Source organism: Silene latifolia, unplaced genomic scaffold, assembly GCF_048544455.1.
Source record: "Silene latifolia isolate original U9 population unplaced genomic scaffold, ASM4854445v1 chrun_scaffold_16, whole genome shotgun sequence".
NCBI lineage: Eukaryota > Viridiplantae > Streptophyta > Magnoliopsida > Caryophyllales > Caryophyllaceae > Silene > Silene latifolia.
The window spans coordinates 290714-311526 of record NW_027413123.1 but is presented as its reverse complement, the minus strand read 5'-3'; the positions used below and the strand labels follow the sequence as shown (position 1 = coordinate 311526).

Genomic DNA, 20813 nt, shown 5'->3' with positions numbered 1-20813 from the left:
GGTTAAAATAGTAGTATTTAATTGCTTGAGAATTTTGCCAGATTTAAACAGATCTAAAACAGCTTCACACACTTCATCTCCTATTATGCTCCAGGAATCTTTGTAAAATAGCTTCTTTGATTTCCATCTTAGTAACAGGCTTCAATAAAATATCCCTATGATCCTTTGTGCAGACTTTACCATTTCTAATAATGAGTGGATTAACATGAGTAGTTTCAACTTCAGTCCCCAACAGGTGTTTATAATAATCCAAAAAGGCATCATGTATGCTCTGTGGGTCATCACACTCATCACCCCTCATGTTTTTGATGTACAGGACTTGGTTTCTCAAAAATTTACTTTTGATCACCCCATGAAAATACTTAGAATTACAGTCCCCCATCCTTAATCCAAGCAGTCTTAGCCTTTTGGCTCAGAAATTGATTAGAAGCATCCAAAAGTTCTTTATATTCTAGACTTGCAGCTTGCTCTTTTTCCATCCAGAAGATATCCCCAGGATTACTTGCAATTTGCATTTGAATATACTCAAGATTCTTCAAGGCAATCCCAGCACTCTTCTCTATATCACTGAAATACTCTTTATTATATCTCTTGAAATGATGCTTAAGATTTTTAAGTTTACTAACCAGTTTATACATTTTGGTACCCTGAGTTTGATACTTCCACCATTCAGCAAGATGAGTGGTGTACTGTGATGCTTTACCCCACATATTAAAATATTTGAATGGCTTCCTGGACCTCATACCCTGACTCTTACTTTTAATGAGACATGGAGTATGGTAAAAAATGCCCTCAGGGAGGAAATGAGCATAAACATCAGGCATACTATGACTCAATTCAGCATTGATTAGAGCCCTATCCAATCTGCTATATCTCCTAGACTCTATATCTTGCGTATTATTCCATGTAAAAAAAGATCCCATTGCTGGGGCATCAGTCAGGCCACAAATGTTCACATAATTCTGAAAATCATCAATCTCCTAGTCACAAGTAGTACCCCCTAGCCTCTCTGCATAAGATAATGTTGGAGTATGTGTCCCCGACAATGATGCGATCACAATTGTCGATCATGATAATCACATGTTTAAACCTCATATTTAAGAATACAAGAGGGAAAGTAATATTTTACAGTCAACTGGTCCACACATATCGGTAATGATTGGCTGACTAGAGTTTGACATTACTGTCATGCGACGATGGTGATCAGTTGATACCCTGAGGTCATACCTATAGGGTAATACTCTTAATTGATTATTTAATTAATCGTATGCCGATACGAGTTAATTAAACTGCTTAAAATTGACTGATGATTTGTGAGTAAAATTAACGTGTATCATTGTAATTCGATTAAATTAGATACGGTCTAAGTAATCGAATTGTTTTATTACTTACAATAAATTATTGTTTACGAAACAATTGAAACAGGTTGAATAATTTATATTATAAATACAAGTCGTTGTAATTTATAATTCGATAAACCATTTTGGTACAAGTAATCAAGAATTACTAGTTAAATTTTGTATGTGACATATTTTATTAATATGTTGATTTTTAATATGTTAAAAATACATTATAGTGTAACATGTCATGTAACATGTGACACATGACAAAATTGACAAATGACAAAATAAAATGGACCTTCCATTTTATGTGTGTGTGCCGAAAATGGAGGGAGTATTAGAGGTTAAATTGTGTTGATTATTTTAATAAAGGAAGCACAATGATTATACTCTACATGTAGCCATGCAACCCTATAGCTTTTGAGAAGAACAATTTGTGCATGCATTGGCCTCAATTACTCCCCCCCCCCCCCCCCCCCAACCGGTTTTTCCCATTAGAAAAGGTCAAGGGTTTTCCTCTATAATTATTCACTACTTCATTATTTGATTTTGTAGTGTTAGATAATAATCACTCTCTACATTTGTGAAATATTTTAGAGAAAGAAAAACTCATAAATCGTCTCCTCTCTTGACCGAAATACAAGAGAACAAAACACCATTTTGTATCAAATTTTAAGCTTGTTTTAATTAATACTAGTCTTATATTAATTAAAATTATTAAGGGTATTCCTAGGGTATAATTCCTTAGGAGAGATTCTAAACTTGAATCTTGTTCCTCCACATTTGGAAAGCTCAAGAACTAGTAAGAAAGTGAACTTACTAGTGCCCATATTGCCGAAATATCCAATGTAAGAATTGATTTTCTTTTTATACTTTGTAATTGTTTTGCATGCATAAGATCCGATTTAATTTTATGACTAAATTAAACTATCATACTATGAATATGTAAACATATGAGATTAATGAATCCTAACAGATAAGACACAGTTGAAGTCCCCACAGACCAACCAAGGTGATTTTGCATGTTAAAACATATGAGATTAATGAATCCTAACAGATAAATCACAAAATAATTTTGTATGTTAAAAGTTTCTGGTCCTAAATGGATTTTAGGTCATATGGAACGATTTATGGGTTTTATTGTTCATTTTATATATTATTGGCATTAAAATGTGATTTTTATGAGAAAAATGTCATTTTTGGACGAAAAATAGCTAACCTTCGAATTTTCAGTGGTTTTTGGATATGTTTTCACATATATTATCTACTGATGGCATGTTAAATCTCGTGATAAACTAAGTTATTTTGCATGAAATATGGATTTTATAAGCTTAAATCGAATTTAAAGGGTTTATTAGGTTAATATGAGTTATATTTCGAATATGGTCATGTAAATTTAATATGTTGTCAAATGTATTTTTACTCAGTGTGTGTAAAAATCTTTGATGTATTGGACTCCTTTAGCGTTATTTATGAATTTTTGAGTAAAAATTCAATAAATAGTGACTTTATTTAGTATATAATGCTAAAACATATTTCATGAGTTAAGAAAAATATCATATGTTGCATTTTATCCCACATTTCATATCTAAAAGTAAAAAGTTGGTTAAAATTAATTTGCTCATATTTTTATTGTCATAATTGTTGAAACCGATAAATCGCAACGATGTTTTTCCTTGAGAAATTTTCGACATTCTTAACCTAAGTTTTAAATATTATGAGTGTCATGGTATTTTTCCAGGATGTTCATGAGTTTAAATTTCAAATTTTGAAATTATTTGAAATATTTATAATTTTATTTGGAGTTTATGGTTTAAAATTGTATTTTTGGTCCAATAATGAACAATATTAAGAAATCAAGTTGAGTTATTGTCAAAATATTAGTGTAGACTAAGTTTTGAGTCCTAAGATGGTTAGGGTAATTAACTTGAACATAAATATGAGTTTATGAGATATATTGTGATTTTAACAAGTTTATAATCACGCAAATCCGTAAAAACTAATAAAATATACGATATTGGCTCTTAAAGGCGATTTAGCATAAAATTGAGCATGTTCATACATATTATAATGCTGCATTTTATTTATGATTGTCATATTTTCATTTTTATATATTTTTGAATTATGTAATTTTACTTAGTATGGCCTTAGTTTTAAATTGATATTACCCGAAATGCATGGGAATATCGATTCGGTTGTAAGTATTGTGATCTCGTATCACCGTTTTGTAATTTAATAGATTTATTTTTATTACAAATGTATAATAGGAAATTATGTAATTTTTTATTTTTTATTTGTAATTTTCCCGGAGTTTTCATGAAGACGGTGTTACCTCGAGATGCGTGCCAAGACCGAAGTTCAAGGAACCAAAGGAGTTGGTTTCCGAATTTGTAATAGTTTATGAGATTTACTATTTTAGGAAGGCCATACTAGGACTTTATATTTATGCTTTGCATTTTATTTATATGTTTGCATGCATCGTTAAATCGACATAACTAAACATGCATTTTATTTAATCGAGTCTTCGATCGTGTCAATTATAATTATCGTAGTTCACCGCTTTAGTTCACTTAAAACGTGATAGATAATAAATTGGCATGACCTCTCGCTAAATTAATAATTGAGAAATAGCCTTACCAAATAGTAGAACCCATGAAGTACCAATTTCATAAGGGAGTTGAGCCGGCTTCACCGTAATACAAACCTTGTTACGTTGGCGAAGTGAGGTAGTAAAATGTTATTACATCGAAATTTGGGTTGAGCTCAACGGAAGTATTCGTGACCGTAGTCGCATGTGTTCCGGGCTAAAGATAAATATTAGAGTAATTTTATCTACCGAGAGTTCTAAAAGTAGAATCGATTAAAGAGTTAATCCACCGAGTTATATTGATAAGGGATGAATCGGCAACACCGTGCCCAAGTTAATATGAATTTGGATCTCGAAATCATTTATCTTAGTTGGGTAGAGGTCACTAGATAAATGCTATAAAACTTGTTTAAATAATTTACAAGTTTTATTATTATAACGATAAATGTTTTATTCCTTCAATTTTTCTTTTATAGACCTCTTTTATTTCTCATAACCAATGGCCGCACCAAACACCAACGCAAACACTCTCACTAAAGTTTTATGGCTCCGATCCTTTATGGATTGATGTAAACTTAAAAAGAATGGGTCAAATTTCTCCGATTGGGATGCCCAACTCAAATTAGCCGCTCAAGGTGATGACAAGCTTCGTTACCTCATTGAGGCCTCTCCACCCGAACCTAATGCTAGGTCGAGTGCCGCTACTAGGGAAGCATATGAGGCTTACCACAAAGAGTCCGCCGCAATCAAAAATGTGTTGATTTTTGCTATGGAGACGGATCTCCAAAGGAGAGCCTTTAAAATGGGCACCGCCTATGAAATCTACTCTAAGCTTGTGACAATGTTTTCACAATCACCGAGGATCGTCCAATATGAGGCGGCCTCGGCATTCTTTGATCTCGACTTCAAAGAGGGCCAAAAGGTTAGTCCTCATGTGCTCAAATTGTTGGAGCATGTTGAGAGATTGAAGATTCAAAAGGTTGAAATTCCCAAAGAACTCATCGTTGATAGAATTCTTCATTCCTTATGCAAAGTCAAAGCATATGTGCAATTTCGGGTGAATTTCAACATGCAAGACAAGGATGTGTCCCTTGAAGAGTTGCACAAGTTACTTGTGCAAGCCGAAAGGGACATGGGGCTAAATGCTAGCTCCTCTAAGGATGTCCTCAATATAAGCAATAAGAGCAAGGGAACCTTCAAGAAGAGTAGTAAATAGGGCTAGAGGCAAGCTCCCATGAAAACCAAGGCTATAACTTTTGAAGCTAGCACTTCCAAAACCAAGAAGAGTCCTCTTGACAAGTGCCATTATTGTAATGACATTGGACATTGGAAGAGGAATTGTTCCAAATATCTTGGTGACATCAAGTCTGGAAAGAACACTCCAGTAGGTATATGACTATCCCTTCTTTTATGTTTCTAATTCAACTTTAGTATTTTGATACAAGTTGTGATAATGTATCCCCTTTTTATTGTAATTAGGGCCTCCTCCAAGCCACAACAAGGGCAAGGAAAAGCAAGCTTGAGAGATCGTGAGGGAGCTAGGAGTAGCCACCCATGAAGCTTGGCTTTATTTGTTGTCTTTATTATCATGTTTTATTTTGAATTTCTAGAGCTATTTCAATTTCCTTGTTTGACATGGAAATTTGTTTTAATCCTTTGAGCAATGGTTGTAATTTTGGATTAATAGTGACTTGATTTGCAACCCAAGTCACTACGTTTATCGTATTTAAATTGTTCTAAAATTCATCTTTTTATGCTTGACATAGAAACATATGAATATCTACTTGAAATTGATTCAATAGACAATTATAATGATAGATTCATTATATGTCCATATATTTGAAGTTTGTATATGATCAATTATAAAGTGATATTGAGTTGATGAACTCAATTAAGGGAAACTTAATAACCTACATACACCTATTAAATCTTTATTAATAAGTCTATTTATCTATGCCATATTTCTCCTTCTTCACTAAAACATTTTTTGTGTTTCAAAAGCTATCTTTTGAAAATATTTAGTGTAACTATTCTAAAGATGGAGTGGGAGTAATATTCAGACACAAAGATGATTTGTATACCTTGTATAGATGAGATCTATATTTGAATATTTTGTAATGATGTATACACCTTACCTAGATGAGATCTATTTTAGAAAAATTTTTGGTGTACATTTCTAATGATGTATAGATGGGATCCATACGAAGAGACCAAAAGAAGATGTTCTTAAGGAAACTACGTGAGGAGACCAAAAGAAAGTACTTATAAGAATATGACTAATTAAAAGACTTAACATTAAGATTCCACGTTAATGTTTACTTAAGAGCCCAATGAAACGAAATACATCCTTGAATATAAATGAGATTTATGATTAAGAGTTGCATAGAAAGACATATGGATGCCTATAAATAGATAAGTTAATGGTTAACCATGCTAGAGTCATTGCTAAACTTCATGAAAATGGACAAGTTGTACCTCCTTCCGAAATGAGTATTTTGAGAGGGACGTATGAAATCCATGGTGAATTTTACTTTTAAGTAATGACATTGCTTCGCTTCATTTTAAGAATGAATAAGTTAGAGATTAAAATCTCCTTCCATTGTTAAAGAACGAAACCTCTTTCCAAATGGGTATTTTGAAAGGATATGTTGATAACATATGTGGTTTTATCATAACAGCCTAGCAAAGCAAAATAATTTCAATTCATGAAATGCTTCGATTGAGTGGTCAAACACGAAACATGTGGAATTGAGTGGGAGTTTGAGAATTTCATATGCAGACATGAGATTTAGTGGGAGTAATCATCCTCCATGAATTTTACAACTTATTACTCATTGAGAATGACGAGCATATACTATCTTTGATAAAGATAGCACTTAAGTTTTAAATTCTGGATGAATATTGACAAAGATGAATTCGATTAATACATGAGATGTTGGATTGGCACTAAGATGCACACATCAAATCAACAAGACATGTAGGTTATTCATATCGATAAATATGGAATTAGCATGAGAAGGTCATGGTTATTCATTGAACCTGAGAACTGTTGACTACATGATTAAAGATCTCTAATGTTTCCACCATTAGAATAATCATGCACATGTCCTATATAAATCATATGCTTAAAGCATGATGAGTCATTGGTGAGCCATATAAGAATAATCATGAATTCTCGAGGAGAACTGATGAGTTGTTCTAGGGTTTGGAAGAACACTCAGTTATGTGATAAGAAGTTACACATGCTGGAGTTTCCAAACACGTAAGGATTTATGAAGATGCCAAAGCAATTATGCTAAGAGAGAAATAAGAGTTTAGAAGGATACTATGTTGTGTTGTAAGAAGTTACACTATAACTAGCATTTTCTAATTTGCAAGGATTTGTGAGAAGTCCTAGGCTAGTCATCTTGACAAATTGTTGCAAGATCCTACAAAACATATACCTAGTACATTGTGAGTTGGTGGAACACTTGACTAGTGAAAGTTGGATTATCCACCATAATCCAAATTGTTGGTTATGTGATAACAACACAAGGATTTCTTACAAGTTTAAAGACCCAAGGTCTAGTTTGAAGACTAGACATGTGCTTGGTAGAGTTCATGCTATGAGAGATGACATGAAAATAAAGGAAATTGCAAATTCAAAAGTTTGAACACGTGGACACATGGTGTGTTAAACTTTTATTGCATTAAGGGTAAATTGATATCTTGTACCTAGTATAACACCAATTTTTAAATTTTATACCTAAGATAATTTTTTTTTCAAAACTTATACCTAACTTCCTATTTTCCTTCCTACTTAATACCAAATTTCACTTCCGGCATGAAAAATGACTGGATTCCGGCTAAAATCAAATTTGACTGATAAATTGTGTTGTTGTTTGCCAAATTTTCCCCTAATTAACATCACCTAATAATTTTTAATTTCAACCTTCAACACCCCATCATCACCCCCAAACACCACCACCATCGCCCAATGCCATCACCACCCTCCACTGCTGCCATCACCGCTCAGCAGTACTATAACCCACTACCATCTAAAACAACCGCCTACATACACCACCACCGCTGTCCAATACCATGTCCATCTAACACCACCATCAACATTATCGCCCAACACGCGCTTTTACTAGCTACATAGCACCACAAACAACATCCCTCAACACCGTCACCAATACCACTCATCAGCACCACCTCAAGCATTTCCAAAAACCAAAACCACCACAACCACGCTGTATACCTCCCGATCTGACCAACCATTCACACAAACCAACTACCACAAGCCGCGACTAGATTAATGGCGATGGAAGAAGGTCGTTGCTGAGGGTGCATTTATTCTGGTGGCTACGTTTCACCATGGTAATCAATTGGCTGAGTTCATAGGCGGAGGCGCATGGGAGTTTGGTATTGCTCGGTGGCTGTCAGAGACGGCTTAATGAGGATGGGACGCAAAACCGCAATGGGGACCAATTTTGGATTGGTGGCGAGAGGCAGAAGGAGGACGCTTGTGACGGGGTAGCAGGGAGGTCGTAGATAAGGTGGTGTTCGTGAATGTTTGTGGGCTAAGTGGTGGATAAATTGTTGTTGGTTTTGAATTATGGGGAATGACTAATGAGTATAAGATGGGTTAAAAATTAAGGGCAAAACGGTCCCTTGATCATTTTTTTCGCCGGAAATGCAACTTGGTATTAAGTTTGGAAGAATTTGGGAAGTTAGGTATAAGTTTTGGAAAAAAGTTATCTTAGGTATAAGATTTGAAAAAGGACATTATACGAGGTATAAGTTATCAATTTACCCTTGCATTAACAAGTGTTAACACACTTGTAAGACATATAGTAGTAATATGGTATTGACTACTCAAATAAAATGTCTACATTTATCGTTTGAGTTATTATTAACTCATATTGTACTTTTTTACATCCAAACGGGTTGTAGAGACAATATTGAACCCCGTTAAAGTGAACCAGGATTAACATGGTATTCGCCCATAGTCACTTATATGAGGTGACGTCTCGAAGTGACTAGAGTGTGATACGATTGATGGCAAGTTCAAGTGCCATAGAGTCATATGAGATGACTAGTCGATCAAATAGGCAGACTGTTGGGAACACTTTGTCGGGCCTTATGACCGCTAATAGAGTTCTGGCAAATTTATATAGCCTGGTCATGGCAAGAGCTACTATAGTATTCTAATGAGTCGATTCTTTTGACTAAAGACTGTTCGCCCAAGGTGGCACAATTTCAGAGTAACTTTGATTTATAATCCTACGATCTTCATAAATGGGGTTAAAGGGCTTATTTTGTGTCATGATGAGCTGTGGCTAGTCGAAGGGAATAGTGCGATAGGAATTGTCCACTCCTTTGTCAGTGTTAAAACAATATCTCAGGGCCACTCGAGGAGTAATGAACTACAAATGCGTGGCCACGCTCGGAAGGTATCTATGGTAGATAACTCCGGTCAATCAGTTATTCTCCAGATCGAGGAAACCACTCTCGATATGATCACTTGCAAGTACAACCCGAAAGACACCTTGCATTAAGTAGTAGATAGTAATAGGACAAGAGAATTGGTGACGCACACTTGTCGAGGACAAGTGGGAGATTGTTGGAGTATGTGTCCCCGACAATAATGCGATCACAATTGTCGATCATGATGATCACATGTTTAAATCTCATATTTAAGAATACAAGAGGGAAAGTAATATTTTACAGTCAACTGGTCCATACATATCGGTAATGATTGGCTGACTAGAGTTTGACATTACTGTCGTGCGACGGTGGTGATCAGTTGATACCCTGAGGTCATACCTATAGGGTAATACTCTTAATTGATTATTTAATTATTCGTATGCCGATACGAGTTAATTAAATTGCTTAAAATTGACGGATGATTTGTGAGTAAAATTAACGTGTCTCATTGTAATTCGATTAAATTAGATACGGTCTAAGTAATCGAATTGTTTTATTACTTAGAATAAATTATTGTTTACGAAAGAATTGAAACAGGTTCAATAATTTATATTATAAATACAAGTCGTTGTAATTTATAATTCGATAAACCATTTTGGTACAAGTAATCAAGAATTACTAGTTAAATTTTGTATGTGACATATTTTATTAATATGTTGATTTTTAATATGTTAAAAATACAGTATAGTGTAATATGTCATGTAACATGTGACACGTGACAAAATTGACAAATGACAAAATAAAATGGACCTTCCATTTTATGTGTGTGTGCCGAAAATGGAGGAAGTATTAGAGGTTAAATTGTGTTGATTATTTTAATAAGGGAAACACAATGATTATACTCTACATGTAGTCATGCAACCCTATAGCTTTTGAGAAGAGCAATTTGTGGATGCATTGGCCTCAATTACTCCCCCTCCCTCCAACCGGGTTTTCCCACTAGAAAAGGCCAAGGGTTTTCCTCTATAATTATTTGATTTTCTAGTGTTAGAAAATAATCACTCTCTACATTTGTGAATTATTTTAGAGAAAGAAAAACTCATAAATCCTCTCCTCTCTTGACCGAAATACAAGAGAACAAAACACCATTTTGTATCAAATTTTAAGCTTGTTTTAATTAATACTAGTCTTATATTAATTAAAATTATTAAGGGTATTCCTTGGGTATAATTCCTTAGGAGAGATTCTAAACTTGAATCTTGTTCTTCCACATTTGGAAAGCTCAAGAACTAGTAAGAAGGTGAACTTACTAGTGCCCATATTGCCGAAATATCCAATGTAAGAATTGATTTTCTTCTTATACTTTGTAAATGTTTTTCATGCATAAGATCCGATTTAATTTTATGACTAAATTAAACTAATACTATGAATATGTAAACATATGAGATTAATGAATCCTAACAGATAAGACACAGTTGAAGTCCCCACAGACCAACCAAGGTTCATGGACAGTGGTAGCAAAATGAGTTAGTTGATCCCATAAACTTTTCCTTCCTTTTAAATCATTGAAGGTATAAACCATGGACACACAGTAGGTAGCACTTGTGGCAATTTCAGTAACTTTCATAGTGATGCATTGAGGAGAGTAGTCATAAAAATCCACACTAAAAATAGCAGGATTCCACAGGACCCACACTCTCGGCCCTGATAGCAGCTATTATTTGTAGTTAGGCTCCAACCATCCATAAGAATACTTTTTAAACTATTTTAAGACAAGGTTTTCACCTTAGTCTCAAGGAGTCCAAACAAACCAACCAGATTACTATGCATAAACCACTTGACATATCTTTGTTTGGTAGGTTTGTTAAGACCCCTAACATTCCAGAAGCCAATGTTATACATTCCCCACCAATTGGTGAGGAACACTACCACTTATCCCAATCCCTTCCTTGGGTGTAGAGGAATTATTCAAGGCTTCCATGAATGTGACTTGACCAAATTTATGCACAGTATAGGCTCCATCAGTAATCTCTTGCCTAGCCAACCTCATGATTGGTCTAGTAGGAGTATATCCCATAGAGCACTTGCCTGATCTATGCCACAATAGGAGTTTGTAGTTGGATTTCAATAGGTTTTTTAGTTTGTTCTCCATTGACATCCACTTTTTATTTTCCTTTACTCTGTTTAGTGACTGGTTTGTCTATATTTTTTGGCCTCCAAACTTGAGTAGTGCTCTTCTTAGGTGGTGGGATTGCCTTAGTAGGACCTTTCTTACTTTTCCTGCATTCTTTTTCAGCATGCCCTACTCCTTTGCATCCACTACACACCAATGGCTTCCACTCAAATTCAACCTCAATACTCATTAGACTACCATGTTCATCTAAAAATTGGACCTTTTCAGGAATATTGTCACCAAAACCTACTTCAATCATTACTCTGGCATATCCCAGTCTGGTTTTATCCTCAGTAGTAGGGTCACACTTAATAAATTTACCAATCACTCCTGAGATACGAGAAATCCCTTTCCCCCAGAACTTCAATGGCAAAGTATAGAGTTTAACCCATACCGGTACAGTTTTCACATCATGTTTAACTAATTCAACATCAGACGAACATGATTTTACTATGAGGGGTTTATTATCGAAGAGGAAATGACCCTACCTGAGTACAGCCTCTCTAGCAGCACGGTTCTTAAAACGTACAAGGAAAACACCATTAGGTAAAAAAGATAGCTTATTTACCTGGTGATTAGCCCACATACGCCTTATGAATCCGTCCACAATCTCCCATGGAGGGTTAGCACCAAGGATGAAGCAATAAACAGAGTTACACCAATAATCCATTTCCACTTTAACTTCTGCTTCTGTGAATTGCAGCATCTTTACTGGTTCCTCCTGGGCAACAGATTTCACAACAGTGTCATTAACAGAAACCTCTCCCTCTTCAACTTCCTCCTCCTCTTCTTCAGCAACATCTTCAACTAAAGTTTCTAAATTTCGAGGAGGAATGCCCACAATTGTCCCCATACTCTTCTCTTTATGGTTATCTTGGCTTGACGGTCCAATAGTACGTGTAAGAGCAGGGAAATCTTCAGAGTTGGTAGTAGAAAGAAGAACAAATTTATTACCATTTTCTTTATTTTTGTTTGAATTTTTTGATTGCAACGATGAAGATTTGGCGACTGCCATTGTTTTTTGTGATTTTTTTTTACTGAAAGCTAGGTTTTCCTCTCTATTTCTCTTTCTATCTCTACCAACATTTTTTGATTATCTATAAGACATGTTTGTTTTTCAAACTTGATTTGTGAACTCGTTTCTAGATAAAAATTCGATTGGAAGGATGTTTTAGAATCATGGAAGAGTGAATATTCTGAAAGTTTAAATAAACAGAGATAGTATTGATGGAATAGGCACGAAAAATGAGGGGAAAGGAAGGCTGCTTCACGCTATAATAAACACGAAAAACAGAGTATTTGCACACTCTATTTTTCGTATGAATCGAGGTGGATTTAGGGTTTCTTTCTGGAAGTTGAGGCTTAATTATGCAGTATCGGTGTATGTACACACTATAGGTGCAAAGTTACGGAATTGATGAAGTCCTTTTGAGGGGTTTTGAAGGAGGTATATATATGGAGACGAGAATGGTTGAAATAGGGTTTATAGAGCTAAGATTGCATTTTTTCTCTCAATAACTCGACTATGGAAGGATACTATATGATATAGGAGTCTATGGAAGGTGGGTTTTTTAAAGTTTAAGGTAATGGGTATGAATAGAGACGGAGTACGAAACATCGAAAGATTGTTGCGGGTTTTTTGTAAGTGTATGGTACTTGGTTATGGCAAAGGATTAGCTCGATTTTGGCAAGGATTATGGGAGATGAGATGCAAGATATTAGTTCTTAGAGTGCAAGTAATGACATAGGCTAACCATGGGTGGATAAGTGGATGGAGCCATGGCGTAAAAGAAGGCTCGAAAAACAGACCGCAAACACGAGTCATGATCTGTTTTGGTGCTGCTCACAGGTCAGCCTTTGGGAGGAATTCGGAAGGGGTTAGGCTGTGGGTTTAGGACAGGCCTGGTGGTCATGGTCTTGGTCTAGGTGTAGTCAAGGACTTGGGTTAAGTAAGAGTCAGGTTTGGAGGTGTTTGGTACGGGTTTATGGGCTGCAAAGCAAGGGTATCGGGCTGAGTGTATAGGCTGTTTGTGCGGGCTATTTATGGAGTATTTTGGACGTGGATTTGTGAGTGTGGGTCTTGAACTTGGGTCTTGGTAAAGGTTGGTATATGGGTCAAAGGTTTGGTCAAATTTTCTTCGAAATCCGGGCCCAAATCGTGAAGACATTGAGCTTAAAAATCGCGTATAAAACCATTGTAAAAATCGAGTTTTCAAATCAATTTATAAAATGATTTAAATGACTTTTCAAATCAAAAACTATTTTATTTTAAATATAAAAAATTCAAATTAAAATGAATTTAAAATCTTAAAAACGGTTAATTTAAAATCATTTAAATTAGGATAAATGCTTCATCGACAACGCCCGTTCTACGTCGTAAAACAAATTCAAATAAATGACAAATGTCAACTAAGAGTACATGTTGTTCTATCATCATCGTGTGTTTGATAGGAGTCTATAAATTCCAGTATCAACAGATACGGATATCTAAAGTAGCTTATAAGAATACTGCTGCTAGGAGTTACAACCGGAATGTAAGGGTTAAAACCTTGCAAGTTGGGGACCTGGTACTCAAGAAAGTTTTCCAAAACACGAGGAACCAATAAGCAGGGAAGTTTGTTTACAAGTGGGAAGGACCTTACCAAATAGAAAGCGTTGTGGGTAATAGAGCATAAAAACTCATGACCATGGAGGGACAGCTTATAAATAAGTCGTGGAACATTATTCACTTGAAAAAGTATTATATTTAGGCTCCACCTACTGGACCCGTTCCCCCTCCAGTAGGTACACTAAAGGAACAATGACATATGTTGCAACTTTGAATTTGCATCATTAATACTTAAGCTAATTTCTTATGATATTTTCACCATCGTGAAACAGTGTTCACCTGAGGGGGTACAACACACAGAAGACACCTGCTCGAACACCATTTGTAGTTTTAGCAGGTACGACGAAAGAAGTGGTAACCTAAAACTTTAAATTATGGCACTAATCTGCCAATTTATTCACCAAAACGGGTATCACGTTGTTGCTTTTTTTAGCATAACTCTAGCAGACACCTTTCACCTGACAAGCGACCTCGTTCAGAACGTACGTGCTAGCCACCTTGGATCTATCAGGTACTGCTAAGAGGGTGACAACTTAAATCGTACTCTTAAAGTTCTTTCCAATACTTAGTTTTTTATTCTTTTTATCCTACGGTGTTATCTCACTAGGTAGCACTAAGGGAATAAAACAAGGGAGTTGCATCTTTGGAATTTTTGTAAAGTACCTAGATTAAATGTTGTTTTCCTTTTGATTATGATTGAACTATGTCAGAAGTACGGTTATTCGCTTCTCAAACTATCTCCTTTATATTCAAACTCCCTTTTATGGCGTTTAATATTTCTTTTTTAGGAATTTTTAGGAACCTTTTGATTTGATAACTAATCCTCAGCAGTCCGATATAAAAAGGACTAGCAAAATGTTCCACCTGCAAGAAGTACATCGTGAGCGTGGTTGTGGACATGGGCCCACCTACATGCCAGGCCAATCTGGCGGACGTGCAGCGGTCTTGAAAGCCACGCTCGGCGGCGTATTAAATGCTTTCGATCGGATCATTTTAAACCGGTCGGTTTCGTCTCGGTAAGGGTCTCGAAATGATGCTAAAGATGTTCCGAGTTTCCATCAAGCAATTATGGGTTGCGTGGAAACCGTTCGAGTCCACTTTATACCTAGGTCAATCAAGGCAAAAATCGGCGCTTGACATATGTACTAAAGATAAGGAATCGTCCCTCTTTAGCATCCTATCGCTATAATGACTCTCGCTCACCCTGGATAAGGTCGTCCACTATCCAATGTTTCTGAGCAAGAGGTGAAGGTACGTATTCGGAAGCCCTTTAATCGAACACCCAATCCCGCCCACGGTAGCAGCCTCTACCGATCGATCTTGCTTGGTTGAATGCAAAAGTTGATAAAACGGGTAAATGCATGAATGCGCATCCACAAGTTTAAACCTAACATGTGAAATTTTCTATGTCGGTTGTTTAACCAAGTATCAAGTAATTGATGTCAAGTTGGATTTAGTGTTTATTTGCATGCAAGAAGAAAATTCAACATCCATTTACCGAGTTAGGTTTATGGTGCATAACATGTTCCATTTGTCTTAGAAAAAAGTTTTGTAAATACTAAGTGTAAAATATTTACTCATCAATCTGATCTGTCCTGTATTCGGGTTAACCGAAGTCAGGATCATCCTAGATGAGTACTGGAAAGGAAACAGGAGCATCTCCAAGCAGCCTATTGAGGCGCGAGCCATAGGGCGTTGCAAGGGAGCCTGTCCAGATTTAAAAACTGGAAATCAGGAGACCTGTTTAGGCGTGAGTCAGGCGACGACCTAAAGGGTGTCTCCTGGTTGCTTAAAATATTTATGAAATTGTTTGTAAAAGGGTGTCAAAACTCGTTTTGTTGAAAAGGTCGTTGAGACCGCTTTTGTGCTAATATGAAGAACGGGACTTGAATAATTGTCATTATGTAAGAATAGTTTTGCAAGCTTGACATGAATAGTTTTGTAAGAAAAGATGCAAAAATGTTTAATATGAACTAATTATCATAAGTTCATTGATTTGTAATTAAAATGTAAAAAGATGCTTGATATGAACTAATTATATTAAGTTCATTGCTTTGTGATTAGTCAAAGTTTATCATCGTACTCGGATTAAACCGACATGGTATGTAGAACCAAAGATGATTATGTATGTATGACTAATATGGTTGTTTTGCAAAATGTAAACAAATGAATAAAAGTATTTAAAATGCCCTTTAAAATTTAATTAACTTTTGTTGTGACCGAGTCACGAATTAAACCATCATGGTACGCGGAATCAAGGGTGAATACAATTTATGGTTGAAAATATTCATCATAAAAATGATTTGAAACAGTAAAAACCGATTGTAAAAAGAAATGAAAATGGAAAGAATGAACTTAAACACATTTGAATTCTGACCTGGGCAGCCAGAATAGGCGCGAGCCACTTAATTGTGACTAGGGGCTTCCGCTTCAGGTCAAAACTGTAGGAAATATGTCTGTATACTTCCCTTAAACTAGAAGGATTATAACGATTTAATGCAGATGATCAATGGTCATAAAATAAAATACATAAACAAAAGTAAAGGATTCAGAAATAACCTTTGGTCCTAGCAAATATGGCCTAAGAACAATATCAAAACTGATATTAGCCTATTAGTTGCACCCAAGACGATCTGAGATATACCCTTTGATTATGCTAGAAATCAATCTAAAATTTTCTGTAAAATTTTATTGTCTTTGTGTTTTGTGATGAGAAAGAGGAGGCAAGGTCAGAAAAAAATATTAGGTCAGAAATAATTCTCTACCTTTCTTTTTATATGGACCGAAATCTGAAATCAATTAGGAAAGAAATCACCTCCTAATTTTCGGCCAAACAGACCGAAAATAAGGAGTGTATTTTCCTTATTTTGGTCTTTCCAAAAAATATATAAAGTGTGTTAAATTGTCATCTAGTGAGGATCGAACTCATGACCTCTTGGCTTGTGTACCCTCACTATTACCACTATGACACATTCAACTTGTTGATATTAAATACAACTGATTATATTTAACTACGAATTAACAGATTAATTCGTCCAAACTAACCTTATATATATTTAATTAAATATAACTTATTATATTTAATTTACGAATTGACAGTTAATTCGTCTCAATTTAATATTATTTAATTTTCATTAAATAATTATCTCATCAACACATTGACTAACTTTTTAGTCATTTTGGGCATCAATGTAATTATATTTCTATAACCACATTTCTCAAATACGTCCTATAGGTGTGACCTTTAGGGACAAGTTGATCACCGCCATCTGTATGATAATAACGTCAAACTTTCTAGCAAGCCAACCGTTATTAGGTAAACGTTAATCAACTGATTAAATATACAAAGTATACCCTTGTGAACCGGTAAGAGATTTACAAATGTTATCACACTAATTTGTGGAGGACACCAGCTCCAACAAACTCCCACTTGTCCTCACAAGTGTATGTGCGATAACCGATTCTCATATCCTTTAAAATTTCTCCCACTCAATGTAAAACAATTTGCAAATCCGAATTCACAAAGGTCGTATTTTACAAGCGATCAATATCAAGAGTGGTTTTCCCGACTAGAGAGTAACTTAACTGATAAACGAATCAACATTCGAGCATGGCCATGCATTTCAGTTACAACTCCTCGAGTGGCCCTGAGAAATTACTATACCTGATAAGGGATGGATATTTTCCTCAACTCGAATCCTGACGTAAGCACGTATGAAATGACCCGGAAAAAATCTACTTAGCCCCGATTCACGGTGAGACCGTGAGAAAGAAACCAAAGTCACCCAAAGACTGCCTTAATCTCAAGAGACAGTTGATAGTCAAAAGAATCGACTCTAGGTACACAATGGATGTCCTATCCACGACCTGGCACCGAATGTTATAAAACATTTAGGACTCCATTACGTTGTTACAAATAAAAATTGTCCTACGAGGTATCGTCATAATCTCGTATCTGTGATCGATTAGTCAACCGTTTAACTTATGGCTCGTTGAACCCCCCATCAATCGACTGCACAATATAATAGCCGGAGTTATCAGCTCACATTGGCGATTACGGACCAAAACAACTATAATGTAATTCAGTTCACTTTGTGGCGTTCAATGTTGTCAGTACAATCCACATGAAAAACAAAATATTATATATATAAAACGATGAAGTTATAAATAATATATGAAAAAGATAATGTATCAAATCCATAATCAAGTACTACAACTTAGGAACATGTTTAATTCCCATGGAATTAACATGCCCTACATGCTTATCATAATTCAACGGTTTGGTGAGAGGATCTGCGATGTTATCATCCGTTGCAATCTTGTCAATCACTATCTCTTCTTGCTCCACGTAATCACGGATCAGGTGAGCCTTCCGAAGTACATGCCTAGATTTGTTGCTAGACTTTGGCTCCTTAACCTAGAAGATAGCACCTCTATTGTCACAATAGATGGTGATCGGGTCATTCGAACTAGGAACTACCGAAAGCCCTTGTAAGAATTGACGTATCCATATCGCTTCCTTTGCTGCCTCCGAAGCGGCATAGTACTCGGATTCGATAGTAGAATCGCTACAACACTCTGTTTGGAACTCTTCCAGCTGACCGCAGCACCATTAAGAGTGAAGACGAACCCGGACCGAGATTTTGAATCATCTCGATCCGTTTGGAAGCTAGCATCTCAGAATCGGTTGCGCATAGCTTAGTATCGCCTCTATAAGTCAATACCCAATCCTTAGTCCTCCGTAGGTACTTGAGGATATTTTTTACTGCTATCCAGTGTGTTTCACCTGGAGTCTTTTGGTACCGACTCGTCATACTCAATGCATATGCCACGTCTGGACGTGTGCATATCATGGCATACATGATCGATTCTATTGCAAAAGCATAAGGAACACGACTCATGCGCTCAATACCTTCAGGCGTCGTGGGTGACTGAGACTTGCTCAACTGCATCCCAGTCGTCATAGGAAGGTTCCCCTTCTTGGAGTTGGTCATGCTGAACCTCTCAAGAACCTTATCTAGATAAGACTCCTGACTAAGTGATAACGTCCGTCGTGATCTATCTCGGTAGATACGGATTCCCAAAATACGATGTGCCTCACCCAGATCTTTCATCTGGAAATGGTTCTTCAACCATTCTTTAACCGAAGAAAGGAGAGGAATGTTATTCCCAATCAAGAGTATGTCATCGACATATAATATCAAGAATATAATATTGCTCCCACTCGACTTGATATATAAGCATGGTTCTTTGACCGATCGAGTGAAACCATACTCTTGTATCACTTGGTCGAAACGATGATTCCAACTCCGAGAAACTTGCTTAAGTCCATAAATGGAACGCTTAAGCTTGCATACTTTCTTAGGATGTTTAGGATCTATGAAACCTTCGGGTTGCACCATGTACAACTCTTCCTCCAAATAACCGTTTAAGAAGGCGGTTTTCACATCCATTTGCCAAATCTCAAAATCATGAAATGCGGCAATCGCTAAGATTATCCGAATGGAACGTAGCATGACTACAGGTGAAAAAATCTCATCATAATGCAATCCTTGCACTTGAGTGAAACATTCTGCCACAAGTCGTGCCTTATAGATATCTGGTTGCGCGTCTACAGAATGCTTTATTTTGTAAAGCCATTTGCACTGTAGAGGTTTTACCTTATTAGGTAAATCAACTAGATCCCATACGTTATTCTCATACATGGAGTCCATCTTGGATTGCATGGCCTCGAGCCATAGCTTTGAGTCGGAACAGGCCATAGCACCTTTATAGGTTGCGGATTCATTACTTTCTAGAAGTAAAACATCATTCTCCTCGACCATACCAATGTATCTGTCCGGAGGATGAGAGTCTCTACCCGACCTCCTAGGTTCCTCAGGAACATTAACCGTATCATCAGTTGGAGGTACAGCTTCCTCTATCTGTTCCTCGCCTTGTTGGTTCCGAATCTCCGAAGCACTCGAAGGTTCTATTACTCGACTTGTTCTCGAGAAATTCTTTCTCTAAGAACGTCGCACTAGCCGCAACAAATACTCGATGTTCGGTAGGTGAATAGAAGTAATGACCAAATGTTCCTTTTGGATAACCTATAAAGTATGTCTTGACCGATCGCGGGCCGAGCTTGTCCTCGTGTCTCCACTTGACATAAGCCTCGCAGCCCCAAACCCGAATAAAGGACAAGTTAGGTACCGTTCCCTTCCACATTTCATATGGAGTCTTGTCGACAGCTTTAGACGGACTTGATTAACTATAAGAGCAGTGACAAAAGAGCATAACCCCATAATGAATCAGGCACTACGGTGTGACTCATCATGGATCGAACTATATCAAGTAAGGTTCGATTTCTCCGTTCGGACACACCATTTAATTGAGGTGTTCCAGGTGGAGTTAATCAGAGCGATTCCACGGTCTTTCGGTGTTGATCAAACTCATTTGAAAGATATTCGCCACCACGATCCGAACGGAGTGCTTTAATCTTTCTACCCGATTGGTTCGTACCCTATTCTCGGTATTCCTTGAATTTCTCAAAGGACTCACTTTTATGCTTCATTAAGTAGACATATCCGTATCTACTCAAATCGTCCGTGAAAGTGATAAAATATCTATAGCCATCTCTAGCGGTAATTGACATAGGTCCACATACGTCCGTATGTATGAGTCCTAATAGGTCACTAGCGCGCATTCCAACACCTT

At 36.3% G+C, this 20813-nt stretch overlaps 1 protein-coding gene across 1 annotated transcript; it reads right to left on the bottom strand.

Moving 5' to 3' along the window:
• Positions 1 to 368: 368 nt before the first annotated feature.
• On the bottom strand, positions 369 to 923 carry LOC141637282 (uncharacterized). The gene has a single exon (XM_074446841.1). It carries the CDS (start codon positions 921 to 923, stop codon positions 369 to 371), a length of 555 nt encoding a protein of 184 aa, XP_074302942.1.
• Between the last annotated feature and the right edge of the window lie 19890 nt (positions 924 to 20813).